Source organism: Oncorhynchus keta, chromosome 34 (genome assembly GCF_023373465.1).
Source record: "Oncorhynchus keta strain PuntledgeMale-10-30-2019 chromosome 34, Oket_V2, whole genome shotgun sequence".
Lineage (NCBI taxonomy): Eukaryota > Metazoa > Chordata > Actinopteri > Salmoniformes > Salmonidae > Oncorhynchus > Oncorhynchus keta.
In genome coordinates this window covers 16,332,200-16,348,361 of record NC_068454.1, presented here as the reverse complement: position 1 = coordinate 16,348,361, position 16,162 = coordinate 16,332,200, and the positions used below count along the sequence as shown (strand labels likewise).

The 16,162-nt window shown below is 42.0% G+C and overlaps 1 protein-coding gene across 2 annotated transcripts in view; it reads left to right on the top strand.

Moving 5' to 3' along the window:
* LOC118366779 (splicing factor U2AF 35 kDa subunit-like) overlaps window positions 1-16,162 on the top strand; it is a 27,669-nt gene extending 11,507 nt beyond the window's left edge. The window contains exons 2-9 of one of the 2 annotated variants that reach the window (XM_035749442.2): window positions 5,045-5,132; window positions 8,459-8,525; window positions 13,595-13,661; window positions 14,560-14,609; window positions 14,885-14,983; window positions 15,166-15,299; window positions 15,551-15,646; window positions 15,804-16,162. In XM_035749442.2, coding sequence (XP_035605335.1) covers window positions 14,580-14,609; window positions 14,885-14,983; window positions 15,166-15,299; window positions 15,551-15,646; window positions 15,804-15,924 — 480 coding nt within the window. In that variant the 5' untranslated portion in view covers window positions 5,045-5,132; window positions 8,459-8,525; window positions 13,595-13,661; window positions 14,560-14,579 and the 3' untranslated portion in view covers window positions 15,925-16,162. Of the gene's footprint in view, window positions 1-5,044; window positions 5,133-8,458; window positions 13,662-14,559; window positions 14,610-14,884; window positions 14,984-15,165; window positions 15,300-15,550; window positions 15,647-15,803 lie in introns of both variants that reach the window. The other variant, XM_052493292.1, reaches the window with a different exon arrangement.

Here is a 16,162-nt window from a genome sequence, read left to right as displayed (position 1 = left end):
ACTGTAACGAACTGCAAAAATCACTGAAGCTGGAGACTCATATCTCCCTCACTAACTTTAAGCACCAGCTGTCAGAGCAGCTCACAGATCACTGCACCTGTACATAACCCATCTGTAAATAGCCCATCCAACTACCTCATCCACATACTGTTATTATTTTTTTGCTCCTTTGCACCCCAGTATCTCTATTTGCACATTCATCTTTGCACATCTATCACTCCAGTGTTTAATTGCTAAATTGTAATTGTTTCACCACTATGCCCTATTTATCTTACCTCATTTGCACACACTGTATATAGACTTCTTCCCCCTATGTTTGTTTATTCCATGTGTAACTCTGTGTTGTTGTTTGTGTCGCACTGCTTTGCTTTATCTTGGCAAAGTCGCAGTTGTAAATGAGAACTTGTTCTCAAATAGCCTACCTGGTTAAATAAAGTTGAAATAAAAAAATACAGAGGGTAGTGTGTACAGCCCAGTACATCACTGGGGTCAAGCTTCCTGCCATCCAGGACCTCTGTACCAGGTGGTGTTAGAGGAATGCCCTAAAATTTGTAAAAAGACTCCAGCCACCTTAGTCATAGACTGTTCTCTCTGCTACTGCACAGCAAGCGGTACCGGAGCGCCAAGTCTTATCAACAGGACAACCACTCTAAGCACACAACCAACAACATTTCATAATGACCACCAACTGCTGTACAATGGTCTAGGCTAGGTATGTAAAAGCTTTTCAAACTTAATTCAAGTTCATCAAAAATATGCATGATCGATTGATGACCAGTGTTTGGTTAAGGGGGCTCCTGAGTGGCACTGCATCTCAACGCAAGAGGCATCACTGCAGTACTTGGTTCGAATCCAGGCAGCATCATATCCGGCCATGATTGGGAATCCCATAGGCCAACGCACAATCGGCCCAGCGTCGTCCGGGTTTGTCCGGCGTAGGCCATCATTGTAAATAATAATTTGTTCTTAATTTGTTCTTAACTGACTTGCCTAGTTAAATAAAGGTTAAATGAAAAAAAAATTCAGTGCTCAGTTCCTGGAAGAGTATCATTTCTGACGTCAAAAGTGTAGCCGATAGGATCGAAAATGGCGGAGTACCTGGCGTCCATTTTCGGTAGAGAAAGATAAGTGAGTAAATGTTTTTAACTATATATATATCCTTGCTTATTTGGTCTGACAATCATATTACAGACCTATGACGAGAACTTCCACACTTGCCTTACTATGTTATATCATTCACAATTAGCAGTGAAATTTAGACGTCTTAGAATGATGGATATAGTCATTTGGGAAACGTTAGCATGTTGTTTAACATGTGTGCACATATAAGGGATCTTTGTGTGTGCTGAGCAGTTTGCAAGTCTCACCTGTAAAATGTACATTACATTGCTTAGTACCCTGTGTCAAAATCTAGACATTATTTTGTGTGACACTAATGATTTTGTAGTTAAGGAAACACTGCTGGCAACTCACTCTGCCATGTGTCCCAAATGGTTAAATTAGCTAGCTATACCAAGATTTGTCATCTGTTGCTATACATCCAGTAACGTTCGCTATAATGTCAACTAGCTGGCTCCCAAGATCATCCAGTTGCGCATAGCATTTGCCCTGTATAATATGTGGTGTGTCCAAGGTTGAAGAAATTGTGAGACAGACAATATAACTACAGTAGTACTGATGCTCCGGTTGACTCAACCCACGGTTATATCCGTGGGGCAAACAGGTTTAGGGTCATTAAACTTTGTGTGGTTGAAGGGCCAGTGGATGACGGGCGGGTTGAATAAAGAGAAAAAATACCTTAACCTGTTAAGTCGACCCTCTACTTTTTCGAACATTCTGTTAAAAATCTTGCAACATTTCAGCGCCCTGCTACTCAGGCCAGGAATATAGTATATGCATATGATTAGTATGTGTGGATAGAAAACACTCAGACGTTTATAAAACTGGTTAAATCACGGCTGTGACTTTAACAGAACGTGCGTTTCATCGAAAAGTGCAGGAATATCTGATCACTGAAAATGGAAAAAAATATCCATCCGCGACTTCAAGGAATTGTTCAAAGTGAATCGAATTAAATGAGGCCGAGGTTGCAGTGCCTACAGCTTCCACACGTTGTCTAGAGTCTTGTCATTTGATTCACAATTGATTATTGGTCTAACTGAATCAAGGGAATCGATTCCCTCCGGTCTCCAACCGGATGTTTTGGTCGAGCTCTCTCCAAGACATTTTTTCGAAACAGACACCTATAGAATTGACATCGCCTCCTGATGAATTTTATCGCTTATTAACGTGTACTAATACCTAAAGTTGCATTACAAAAGTATTTCGAAGTGTTTTGTGAAAGTTTATCGTCGACTTTTTGAATTTTAAAAAATGACGTTACGTTATGAAACGCTATTTTTTTCTGTTTATCACACAGTCTTCATAGATCAATATCTAGGCTATATATGGACCGATTTAATCGGAAAAAAGACCCAATAGTGATTATGGGACATCTAGGAGTGCCAACAAAGAAGATGGTCAAAGGTAATGAATGTTTTATATTTTATTTGTGCGGTTTGTGTAGCGACGACTATGCTAATTATTTTGTTTACCTCCCCTGCGGGTCTTTTGGGGTGTTACATGCTATCAGATAATAGCTTCTCATGCTTTCGCCGAAAAGCATTTAAAAAATCTGACTTGTTGCCTGGATTCACAACGAGTGTAGCTTTAATTCAATACCCTGCATGTGTATTTTAATGAACGTTTGAGTTTTAACTAATACTATTAGCATTTAGCGTAGCGCATTTGCATTTCCAGAGCTCTATATGGGACGCCTGCGTGCCAGGTAGGACCAAGAGGTACCTTAACATCCATAAATGTTTAATTAGTGTGCAATTTATATAGGTAACATTGAGTTTTTTCTTTAACTTATATTAGGTATTACTGCATAAACCTAAACTTTAGGGTTAAACAGTACGAGCGCCCAATAATCTACCTATCCAATCGCCAAATAACTTTCTGCCCGTTCCCAAAAGCAGTAACGTCAATCCATGGAGGCAAGAGTACATTGTCGAAATGTAATTCAATAAGACAAAAGCTTCAAAAGGACAGTTGAAAATAAAGAGAAGGGAGGGACAGAATTTGAAAAGTTTTAGTGAAGAGGAAAAAGAGGGTGATAACAGATAATCCCATAACATGATAATTCCTGTTATTTGTGGTGATTGATTGTGAGGCTCTATACAAATGTGACAGTCACAGGACTGGACTTCAAACAGACCTATGGCGTGTCAAAGGAACTGTTGCCTACTCTTTAGACGGGTTAAATGGAAACTGAAATCTGGACATTGACTAACCAGAATAACAGCGTTTTTTAAAAGTTTTTTTTTTTTGTCAAACTCAAATCTGATGATGGTAATAGTCCCGTGTGAATCGACATCCCTGTGTTGTGGTAGAAATGTCTGAGTTTGACAGCTGTTACTTGCGGTTTGAGCAAGAACACAATAAATGATTCAATAAATTGAACGAAGTGCTGTGCATAGCCTATATATGAAGGGCCTACATGTATCAACTTTGACAGTGAATGCTATTGTTTATACGTTTTGTGCAAATTATTTGAACATTGCCAAATGCATCACTTAACAAATATTGTAATTCCTGGAATAACGGACATTCAAATAACTTATCTTTCAAATACAAAATATACACTTACAGTGCACAGTTTATGATTTGATCATGGGTTTCAGGAAAAACACCCCCAACGGGTTAAGTTCCTCGGTGTCCACATCACTGGGGACTTATCATGGTCGTCGTGGAGAAGGCGGAAATTATTTGGCCTGGCCCCTCACATCCTTAGTAACTTTTACAGCTGCTCCATCGAAGAGCATCCTGATTGGTTGCAGCGCCGTTTTGTATGGCAACTCCTCTGAATCCAACCACAAGTCGCTACAGAGGGTTATGCGTATGGCCCAGTATTTCACTGGGTCCGAGCTTCCTGCCACCCTAGACCTCTATACCAGGCGGTGTCAGAGGAAGACCCTGTTCTCTGTGCTACCGCACAGCAAGCGGCACTGGAGTGCCAAGTCTGGGACCAGAAGGCTCCTTAACAGTTTCTACCCCAAAACCATTAGACTGCTGAACAGTTAATCAAATGGCTACCAGATTATAATTTTTTTGCACTGACTCTATTCCAGAGGCTCAATGTACTATTTTTCCATTTGTTTATTTAGCATTGTTGGTTAAGGGCTCGTAAGTAAGCGTTGTTGTATTTTGAGCATGTGACGAATAAAATTAGATTTTGATTTGGTTGTATCACCATCTGGTAGCCAACTGCGCTTCATTGGGGGTGAGCTCCCAACCATCTAGACCCCAGCCACCTGAGACATGCACTGTTCTACATACTCCTGTCTGGCAGATGGTACCGGTGCATCAAGACTCACACCAACAGACTCCTAAACTGCTTCTATCCCCTAGCCATAAGACTGTTAAGTGGCTAACATCTACTGCTCCCCCTCACACCTACGCTGCTGCTAAAATGATTATTGATTAGATGTATTACACTGCACTTGTGGATGTGACAACTTGAACTTGTTGCACCCTGCTGTTTTCATACTCCACCTCTGACCTTCCACTTGCATTTCAATTGGCCCGTTCCACAATTCATGTCTCAAAATTCAGCCAGGTGCAACTTTCCTAAACTGCGTACATTAAGTTTATCATTTTGTATTTCAACAATTGTCTTATATGAAAGTCAAAATGTTTACAGAACTGTATCGCGCACTAGGTGTATTTGTTTAGACAGCATTTGGGCAGCGTCGGCAAATCCCCTCAGGTGGCAGCCAGGTTCATGAATAGACAGTATAATGTTTAATAACATTTACCGTCTATTTGAATGAGCTCTAGCTAGACAATCTGCTCTACTGTACTTTCAACAGGCTGCTGTTTTCCTACCTTTATCACATGATAGAAAGTTTAATATTTCTCTTCATTTGCATGTGAATGTGCATTTCTGTAGATAGTTATGCATTTCAGCACTGATTACTTAGGCTATTTTTTTTCTCCCCAGGGTGAACTGTTCTTTCTACTTTAAAATTGGTGCCTGCCGACATGGTGGCCGGTGCTCCAGATTACATAATAAGACAACTTTCAGCCAGGTAAGTCAATTCAGTCAAGGAAACTTATTTAAAATATTTGCGTCTACCAGAGGTCTACAGTAAAGGGCATGTGGAAAAGTTCTCTTGCCAAGATGAAATGGTTGTCATGCTCTAGGCAGGGTTAGCGTTTGTCAAATTGCTACATTATCTTTGGTTTGGTAAAAATTTGATCCAGGGACTGGTGCTTTGTTTAGCTTGTTCTTCTAATCGCGGACGGGGCAAGTTTTATCAGCACTCTGGTGTTCTGATAGTGAAGCACCATAGTGTGAATAACATTTTGTGCATGACCCCCCATCTACTGATGTGTGTTTGTGGGCTCTGTTGTGCACCTTTCACCAGCCCCTCTGTATTTATCAGACACCTTTTAATAACAATACTACTAAAATGTACTTTGAATGTAGATGACTAAATACAGTACTAGTTAGTGTCCTAAATATATGAAACAGGAAGTGTTTTAAGCAACCATACTACTGAAACAAGCACAGCGATACATACTTCCTCCATTTTTGCTGGTCCAAGTCTGTTCCGTGGCCTCGCCTTGAATAGCCAAAGCGTTTTTTGCATACCGCATCTCAGTATACCAGACAAACACGTCCCACACAACATTCTCTCTGCTTTGCCATTTTCCCTTTACTAGTGAACAGAGGTACTTTTTCTAACCCCAATAGGACAATAAATATCCTATTTTTAGTGGACAGTCTGCCCTGAATCTAGGCCATCCTCCTTTACCCTTTCACTCAGTCACATGTCTGTCTATTTAACTGAATATCATGACAACCTTTGATTGAGAGCTAGGTTTCACCCAGGGAGCCCAGGACATAACATTGTGTTGCTAGTGTATACATACTGAAAAAATATATAAACGCAACTATTTTATTGAGCTACAGTTCATATAAGGAAATCAGTCAATTGAAATACATTTATTAGGCCCTAATCTATGGATTTCAATTGACTGGGCAGGGGTACAGCCATGGGTGGGCAGGGGCTCAGCCAATCAGAATTGGTTTTTCCCTGCAAGGGCTTCATTACATACAGAAATACTCCTCTGCTTCATTAGCTGGCCGGGTGGCTGGTCTCCGATGATCCTGCAGGTGAAGAAGCTGGATGTGGAGGTCCTGGGCTGGCGTGGTTACATGTAGTCTGCGGTTGTCAGGCCGGTTGGACGTACTGCCAGATTCTCTAAAACAACGTTGGAGGCAGCTTATTTGAGAGAAATTAACATTCAATTCTTTGGCAACAGTTCTGGTGGACATTCATACTGTTAGCATGCCAATTGCAATCTCCCTTAAAATTGAGACATCTGTGGCTTTGAGTTGTGACACAACTGCACATTTTAATATTGGTATTTTGTTGTCCCCAGCACAAGGTGCACCTGTGTAATAATCATGTTTAATCAGCTTCTTGATATGCCGCACGTCGGGTGGATGGATAATCTTGGCAAAGAAAAAATGCTCAATAACAAGGACGTAGCCAGGTGGCGTGGCGAGAATCTGTCTCCTCACCACGCGCTCTCACCACTGGTGTCCCCCAGGGCTCTGTTCTAGGCCCTCTCCTATTCTCGCTATACACCAAGTCACTTGGATCTGTCATAACCTCACATGGTCTCTCCTATCATTGCTATGCAGACGACACACAATTAATCTTCTCCTTTCCCCCTTCTGATGACCAGGTGGCAAATCGCATCTCTGCATGTCTGGCAGACATATCAGTGTGGATGACGGATCACCACCTCAAGCTGAACCTCGGCAAGACGGAGCTGCTCTTCCTCCCGGGGAAGGACTGCCCGTTCCATGATCTCGCCATCACGGTTGACAACTCCATTGTGTCCTCCTCCCAGAGCGCTAAGAACCTTGGCGTGATCCTGGACAACACCCTGTCGTTCTCAACTAACATCAAGGCGGTGGCCCGTTCCTGTAGGTTCATGCTCTACAACATCCGCAGAGTACGACCCTGCCTCACACAGGAAGCGGCGCAGGTCCTAATCCAGGCACTTGTCATCTCCCGTCTGGATTACTGCAACTCGCTGTTGGCTGGACTCCCTGCCTGTGCCATTAAACCCCTACAACTCATCCAGAACGCCGCAGCCCGTCTGGTGTTCAACCTTCCCAAGTTCTCTCACGTCACCCCGCTCCTCCGCTCTCTCCACTGCTTCCAGTTGAAGCTCGCATCCGCTACAAGACCATGGTGCTTGCCTACGGAGCTGTGAGGGGAACGGCACCTCAGTACCTCCAGGCTCTGATCAGGCCCTACACCCAAACAAGGGCACTGCGTTCATCCACCTCTGGCCTGCTCGCCTCCCTACCACTGAGGAAGTACAGTTCCCGCTCAGCCCAGTCAAAACTGTTCGCTGCTCTGGCTCCCCAATGGTGGAATAAAACTCCCTCACGACGCCAGGACAGCGGAGTCAATCACCACCTTCCGGAGACACCTGAAACCCCACCTCTTTAAGGAATACCTAGGATAGGATAAAGTAATCCTTCTCACCCCCTTAAAAGATGTAGATGCACTATTGTAAAGTGGCTGTTCCACTGGATGTCATAAGGTGAATGCACCAATTTGTAAGTCGCTCTGGATAAGAGCGTCTGCTAAATGACTTAAATGTAAATGTAATGTAAATGTAATCAAATTTGTGCACAATATTTGAGAAGCCTTTTGTGCATGTTTTTGGGATGTGTATCATGGGACCAACACTTTACATAGTTTATATTTTTGTTCATTATAGTTAGAGCTGACACGGCGGTGTCTTAGGGTATTCACTTCAGGTTGTTGGCAGCTCTTTTTGTATTTTGTATTTTTTGACAGAGCTCATAACATTTTGACTATGGATTATTGATGTCTCTCGTTCCCTCATTAATACATATTGTGGTATTGCGTTAGACTAAACTTGACTGACACACTGCGCTTAATTTCCCCACCTCAAAGCCTGATGTATCCCTCTCAGCGAGTAGAGACGCATGACTAAGTCGCTTAAAGCATCTACTAAATGGCATTGACATTTAAATAAAATAATAAAACCTAGCACAGCAGCTGTACTCTAGGTTTCCCTACAGCTCGCCTCCTCCGGACAAAGAAAAGACTCAAACTTCCCATTGTGTCTTCCGGTCAAGCAGGGACTCTTGCTTTTTGTCACCAGCCGCCCCTCCTACAGACTAAAAGTTCCTCTACATCCAGGGATCCCCCCCCCCCACCACCACCACTTTTGCTATAGGTTCTAGGTATCAGGATTTGGGGAATTTGTATCCCCTTTTGCTATAGGTTCTAGGTATCAGGATTTGGGGAATTTGTATTTTTATTAAAAATATGTATTTTTATTTTTCCCTCTCCAGACCATCTTGATTCAAAACATCTACCGTAATCCCCAAAACAGTGCGCAGACGGCCGACGGCTCCCATTGTAAGTGCCTCTGCTCCAGTCCTCTCAGCCCTCAGGTCTCTCTAGCTCTCTCCTCCCTCCTCAGATTTTAGGTCTGCGTTTCTTCTGGCTTCCTGCAGGGCTTCTGAGGGTCTTTCTAAACACTGGTAGCAGGGGCTACCTCAACACGCCAATATGCCGCACCCGGAAAAACGCCCCCTATTTCGCCAGTCAAATAGATGTATTGTATTTATCTGTGGTCATTCAGGAGGTCTAAGCCTGGGTGTAGAATGACATGCTCTGATGGTGACATTGAGAAAAGGATAAACACAAATGCCTTGATCCACTAATTTTGCAATGATCCCTTACAGTGAAGTTAATACCTCCAAGCGATCTCCTGGTAGTATCTGTTTTCTAACACAGTTATAGTGCACAGATGACTGACTTTAGGCATTTATCATGTGCTTTCAGACAAGACTGACAACACACCGACTGCCCTAGTGCCAAATATTTGTTGGAGGTTGACAGCAAAAATATTGATATGCGTTACTGTCCAGACACAGCACGGCTTTAGTTTTGGCTCTCGCCACACTGTCACCCCTATACAATAGACTGATTCACTTATGTCAGACATATTGTAAATGTTATAGTACCTTGAAATTGAGTCCCGACTAGCAGAGCTGATGCATTGCCACTCAATGCCTCCCAGGTAAGTCATGGGTTTGTGGTCTTGTTGCTGTCATGTATAACTGTTCTGTTTCTAAACTGAGCATCTCAGAATGACTCACAAAAAGTTAGTTTTGAAAATGTATCAAAAGGAGAAAAAAAGTAACTTAGAATAAAAAGCACATCTTGGCATTCAATCACCTATGATTCAGCAAGTTCTTGAAGTCATTTCGAGCCCCATTGACCTTATATTGTGTGTATACAGTACCAGTCAAAGTTTGGACACCTACTCATTCAAGGGTTTTCTTTATTTTTACTATTTTATACATTGCAGAATAATAGTGAAGACATCAAAACTAACAAAAAAGTGTTACACAAATCAATGTATTTTATATTTGAGATTCTTCAAAGTACCCGCCATTTGCCTTGACATCTTTGCACACTTGGCATTCTCTCAACCAGCTTCACCTGAAATGCTTTTTCAACAGTCTTGAAGGAGTTCCCACATACTATGAGCACTTGTTGGCTGCTTTTCCTTCACTCTGAGGCCCAACTCATCCCAGACCATCTTAAATGGGTTGAGGTTGGGTGATTGTGGAGGTCAGGTCATGTGATGCAGCATTCATCACTCTTCTCCTTGTTCAAATAGCCCTTCACAGCCAGGAGGTGTGTTGGGTCATTGTCCTGTTGAAAAACAAATGATAGACCCACTAAGCGCAATCCAGATAGGATGGTGTATCATTGCAGAATGCTGTGGTAGCCATCCTGATTAAGTGTGCCTTGAATTCTAAATAAATCACTGACAGTGTCATCAGCAAAGCACCATCACACCACCTCCATGCTTCACAGTGGGAAACACACATGCAGAGGTAATCTGTTCACCTACTCTGTGTCTCTCAAAGACATGGCGGTTGGAAACAAAAATCTCAAATAATGTCCATTGCTCGTGTTTCTTGGCCCAAGCAAGTCTCTTCTTATTGGTGTCCTTTAGTAGTTGTTTCTTTGCAGCAACTTGACCATGAAGGCCTGATTCACTGTTGATATCTGTCTGTTACTTTAATAATTTCATTGGGCTTCAATCTGAGGTGCAGTTAACTAATGAACTTCTCCTCTGCAGCAGCAGCAACTCCGGGTCTTCCTTACTTGTGGCGGCCCTCATGAGAGCCAGTTTCATCAGCGCTTGATGGTTTTTGCTGCACTTGAAGAAACTTTCAAAGTTCTTAATTTTCTGTATTGACTGTCGTTTCTCTTTGCTTGTTTGAGCTGTTCTTGCCATAATATGGACTTGGTATTTTGCCAAATAGGGCTATCTTCTGTATATGACCCCTGCCTTGTCACAACACAACTGATTGGCTCAAATGCATTAAGAAGGAAATCAATTCCACAAATGAACATTTAGCAAGGCACACCTGTTAATTGAAATGCATTCCAGGTGACTACCTCATGAAGCTGGTTGAGAGAATGCCAAGAGTGTGCAAAGTTGTCATCGAGGCAAAGGCCAGCTGCTTTGAAGAATCTCATTTGATTTGTTAACTTTTTTTTAGTTACTACATGATTCCATATGTGTTATTTCATAGTTTTGATGTCGTCACTTATTCTACAATGTAGAACATGTTCCAAAGTTGTTGTACTGAGTAGGTGTTTCAACTTTGACTGGTACTGTATGTACAGCGCATTTGGGAAGTATTCAGAGCTCTTTTACTTTTTACACACAATGCTCCATAATGACAAAGGGGGAAAAACATGTTTTTAGAAATGTTTGCAAATGTATAAACAATTTAAAAATCACATTTACATAAGTATTCAGACGCTTTACTCAAGTACTTTCTTGAAGCACCTTTGGCAGCGATTACAGCCTAGAGGTCTTCTAGGGAATGACGCCTAAAGCTTGGCACACCTGTATTTGGGGAGTTTCTCCCATTCTTCTCTGCAGATCCTCTCAAGCTCTCCGGTTGGATTGGGAGCGTCGCTGCACAGCTATTTTCAGGTCTCTCCAGAGATGTTCAAGTCCGAGCTCTCTGTGCCACTCAAGGACATTCTGAGACTTGTCCCGAAACCACTCCTTCGTTGTCTGGGCTGTGTGCTTTGGGTCATTGTCCTGTTGGTAGGAGAACCTTCATCCCAGTCTGAGGTCCTGAGCTCTCTGAAACAGGTTTTCATCAAGGATCTTTCTGTACTTTGCTCCTTTCATCGTTCCCTCGATCCTGACTAGCCTCCCAGTCCCTGCAGTTGAAAAACATCCCCACAGCATGATGGTGCCAGGATTCCTCCAGACGTGATGCTTGATTTCATCAGATCAGATCATCTTGTTTCTCATGGTCTGAGAGGGGCTGCCGTCTGGCCACTCTTCCATAAAGGCCTGATTGGTAGAGTGCTGCAGAAATGGTTGTCCTTCTAGAAGGTTCTCCCATCTCCACAGAGGAACTCTGGAGCTCTGTCAGAGGGTTCTTGGTCACCTCCCTGACCAAGGCACTTCTCCCCCGATTGCTCAGTTTGGCCAGGTGACCAGCTTTAAGGAAGAGTCTTGGTGGTTCCAAACTTCTTCCATTTAAGAATGGAGGCCACTGTGTTATTGGGGACCTTCAATGTTGCAGAAATGTTTTTGCTACCCTTCCCCAGATCTGTGCCTTGACACAGTCCTGTCTCGTAGCTCTATGGACAATTCCTTCAACCGCATGGCATGGTTTTTGCTCTGACATGCACTGTCAACTGTGGGGCCTTTTATATTTTGTGTGTGCCTTTCCAATGAATTAACCCCAGGTGGACTCAAACCAAGTTGTAGAAACATCTCAATGATGATCAATGGAAACAAGATGCACCTGAGCTCCATTTCGGTTCTCATAGCAAAGGGTCTGAATACTTATGTAAATAAGGTTTTTTTTTTTATGTGCAAAATTTTCTAAAATTCTGTTTTTTGGGCTTTGTGTGTGTAGATTAACGAATAACATGTTTTATTTAATCAATTTTAGAATACGGCTGTAACAAAATGTGGAAAAGTCAAGGGGTCTAAATACATTCCAAAATGCACTGTACGTAGATTTACACTACCGTTCAAAAGTTTGGGGTCACTTAAAAATATCCTTGCCTTTTGAAAGAAAAGCACATTTTTGGTCCATTAAAATCATATCAAATTGATCAGAAATCTATTGTATACATTTGTTAATGTTGTAAATGACTATTGTAGCTGGAAACATATTTCTTTTTATTGCTTGTTTGTAGGTGACCAAATACTTATTTTCCACCATAATTTGCAAATAAATTCATTAAAAATCCTACAATGTGATTTTCTGGATTTTTTCTTCTCATTTTGTCTGTCATTGTTGAAGTGTACCTATGATGAAAATTACAGGCCTCTCTCATCTTTTTAAGTGGGAGAACTTGCACAATTGGTGGCTGACTAAATACTTTTTTGCCCCACTGTACCTATTACCAGCAACCATCACTACTGTGTTCCAATGGTACGTTGTGAACTAATCCAAATGTATCGTTTTTTGAAGGCTAATTGACCATTTATTAAACCCTTTTGCAATTATGTTAGCACACCTGAAAACTGTTGTTCTCATTTAAAGAAGCAGTAAAACTGGCCTTCTTTAGACTAGACTTTGTTCCTGGCTCAAAATGGCCAGGAACAAAGAACTTACTTCTGAAACTGGTCAGTCTATTCTTGTTCTGAGAAATGAAGGATGTTCCATGTGAAACTGAAAGCCTCGTACTACTCCCTTCACAGAACAGTGCAAACTGGTTCTAACCAGAATAGAAAGGAGTGGGATGCCCCGGTGCACAACTGAGCAAGAGGACAAGTACATTAGTGTCTAGTTTGAGAAACAGATGCCTCACAAGTCCTCAACTGGCAGCTTCATTAAAAAGGGTTTTCTAATCAATTTGCCTTTTTAAAATTATACATTTGGATTAGCTAACACAATGCGCCATTGGAACACAGTGATGGTTGCTGATTATGGGCTTCTGTACACCTAAGTAGATATTCCATAAAAATCTGTATTTTCCAGCTACAATAGTCATTAACTGTCTACACTGTATTTCTGATCAATTTGTTATGTTAATGGACTAAATGTGCTTCTCTCTTCAGACATTTCTAAATGATCCCAAACTTTTGAATGGTTTTGTAGTGCGTTTGGGAACTATTCAGACCCCTTTTATCCATATTTTGTTACGTTAGTGTTATTCTAAAATGGATGTAATTTGTGTGTGTATAATATAATTTGTTCTGAGTATGTCGCTTCTTCCAGCTCCCTCTGTTTCGGCGTGGACCAGTCCCATGGATCATCTTAACGTCTTTCACTCATCCCTTCCTACCCTGGTCTGGGGCTGGTTGGGGCACAATTACATTGTTTTGAGGGAGGGGGATGGGAGTAAATGCACCTAGTTTCAGGCAGATTTCTTAACTGTTACTTAAAATATTTCAAATGTACATTTTGTATTTTCAGACCATTGCCCTCTTGAACATTTACCGTAACCCTCAAAACACTGCCCAGTCTGCCGATGGTTTGCGCTGTAAGTTTCCGACCTGTTAACAGAGACCAGCTGCTATGTTTCCTCTTGATCTCGCATTCTAAGATTTATCCCTTTTTTCCCCCAGTGATTTTTTGTTTAAAGGTTTGGACCCTTTTTTAAGGTGCTATACTAGACATGCAATACAACAGGTACTAGTGTTAAGTAAAACAATCCATGTGGGCTACTCTTATGGTAGGTACCACTTACAGAAATAACCAAATAAAGGTTGATGCATACAGTAGTGTATATTTCTATTAGATTTTGAATTAAGACCTTTCTTCTAGGTAATAGTTTATTCATGAAAAAAAAATCAAGTACTCACTCATTTACACTTCACTAATCCTGTTCAAGAAGTTAACCCTGCCCCATAGTCTCAGGTCAAACTAATTTATGGAAATGTCTTGTTTTTATTGTACAAAAATGTGATACATGGAATGTGATTTTGGGGAGATGAGTATGACTGACATTTTCCCTAGAGTGTTTAGGTCCCAGTGAGTCCCATTCCTTAGTATTCATTGACAGCTATATTATGTCTGACAGCGCCAGAACCTTGCTATTACTACTTAGCACAGAATTGAACTTTAAATGAGTCTCTTAAGACTCCTCATAAGGGAAAATGTCCAGTCTTACTGTCCTTGTTGTGCAGGGGCACAATGAACTGATTCTTGGCACTGACCCTTTTGCTTCGGACACGATATTTCCTGAAATCTTCATTTCATGTGTACTATTAGGCAATTCAAGTCATTTGTAATTCAGTAATATTTAGATTAAAATCCTGTCCAATCAGTCCAGACTCATCTGTTTTTAGCAATGTTTCTCTTGTGCATGTTAGTTAATGAAACCACAGTGATGTCGTCATTGGCTTGTCCCTGATGAGTGTTTCTCCTGTGGCCACTAGGTGCCGTCAGTGATGTGGAGATGCAGGAGCACTACGATGAGTTATTTGAGGTGAGCCAGTGACACGTCAGCTTCTGGTATTATCGCACTATAAATCCACTTGAAAGGAGTGGTTGATGCAGCTCTTGGTTATGTTGCGTCAATTCCCCCATCACACAGCCCATGTGGGAGTCCATGACAATACTGAAACCGACTAGAAATATTGAAACTTTTTTTTTTTCTGGCCATTTTTGGGAAATGCGCTTTGAATTCAAGCAAACTTGAGGCTTAGTGTTTTCCCGTTTCTGTCTGCCAATCCACCTCTTCCTTTGTTTCTCTTGTTGTAGGAGGTCTTCACAGACATGGAGGAGAAGTACGGAGAGGTGGAGGAGATGAATGTGTGCGACAACCTGGGAGACCATCTGGTTGGAAACGTATACCTGAAGGTGTGTCACTGACCATGTAATTGTGTGTGTGATGGTGGGTTTTGTGCATGTTTGTTGAACACCCATTCTTCTCCTTCTATTTAATCACAAACACTCTGTCGTTGTTTCTGCCTCTTAAGAATGTAATTTCGCACACACACACACACACACACACCAACTCTGTGATGGTCTCTGTTGTGTAGTTCCGTCGTGAGGAAGACGCAGAGAAGGCCGTGATGGATCTGAATAACCGTTGGTTCAACAGTCAACCAATCCACGCCGAGCTCTCTCCCGTTACAGACTTCAGAGAAGCCTGCTGCCGCCAGTACGAGATGGGGTCAGTACTCCACCGCAGGACCACACACACACCATTTTCAGCTCAAGATGGTGTTAGTGATTACAAATGCTTTAAATGCTAGAGCAAGGCTAACTGCTACCAAAATCCACATGCCTTGGTAATTTAAATAAATGCTAGAGCAAGGCTAACTGCTACCAAAATCCACATGCCTTTATCTCCGTTGCTCAGATTTAGATTTCTTTCATATGACAAGGTTCATCATCTAACTGCAGTTCCCACTTTCTCCACAGGGAGTGCACTCGAGGAGGCTTCTGTAACTTCATGCACCTGAAACCCATCTCCAGGGAGCTGAGGATGGAGCTGTACGGTCGCCGCAGGAAGAAGGGGTAAGCTCCGGCTCTCTGACAGTCAAAGTTTAATCACAGAACTAATGCTGCGTTCAAGTGCTCTCCGAAATACACATTTATGACACGCTAAGGTTTTTTAAGTGGGAAAGTTCTAGTTGTGAGTTTAACTAGCTACTTTTTCTCTTTTCCTCCTCAGAGGGGGCCATCGTTCTTGCTCCCGTTCCAGGGAATGCCGTTCTCGCTCGAGGGATAGAGGCAGGGGAGGCGGACATGACCGCGAGAGAAGGCGTTCCAGAGAACGCTCTGGCAGGTTCTAAACCAAGCCACCACCTCACGTCCATCCTTCCCCTTCCATCTCCATTATCATTCTCCATCATCCTCAAATCCATATCTTTCCCTCCATTGCTGCCTTTTCAATTCCCTGTTGGCCCTTTCATATTGTCCCAATGACTAAAATTAATTGGAAATTGTTGGACTTGTTATTTTCCTTTTTTATAATTTTTATTCAAGAAATGTAAAGCTTGCCTTCTCAATAAAAAAAAAAAGTAAACATGA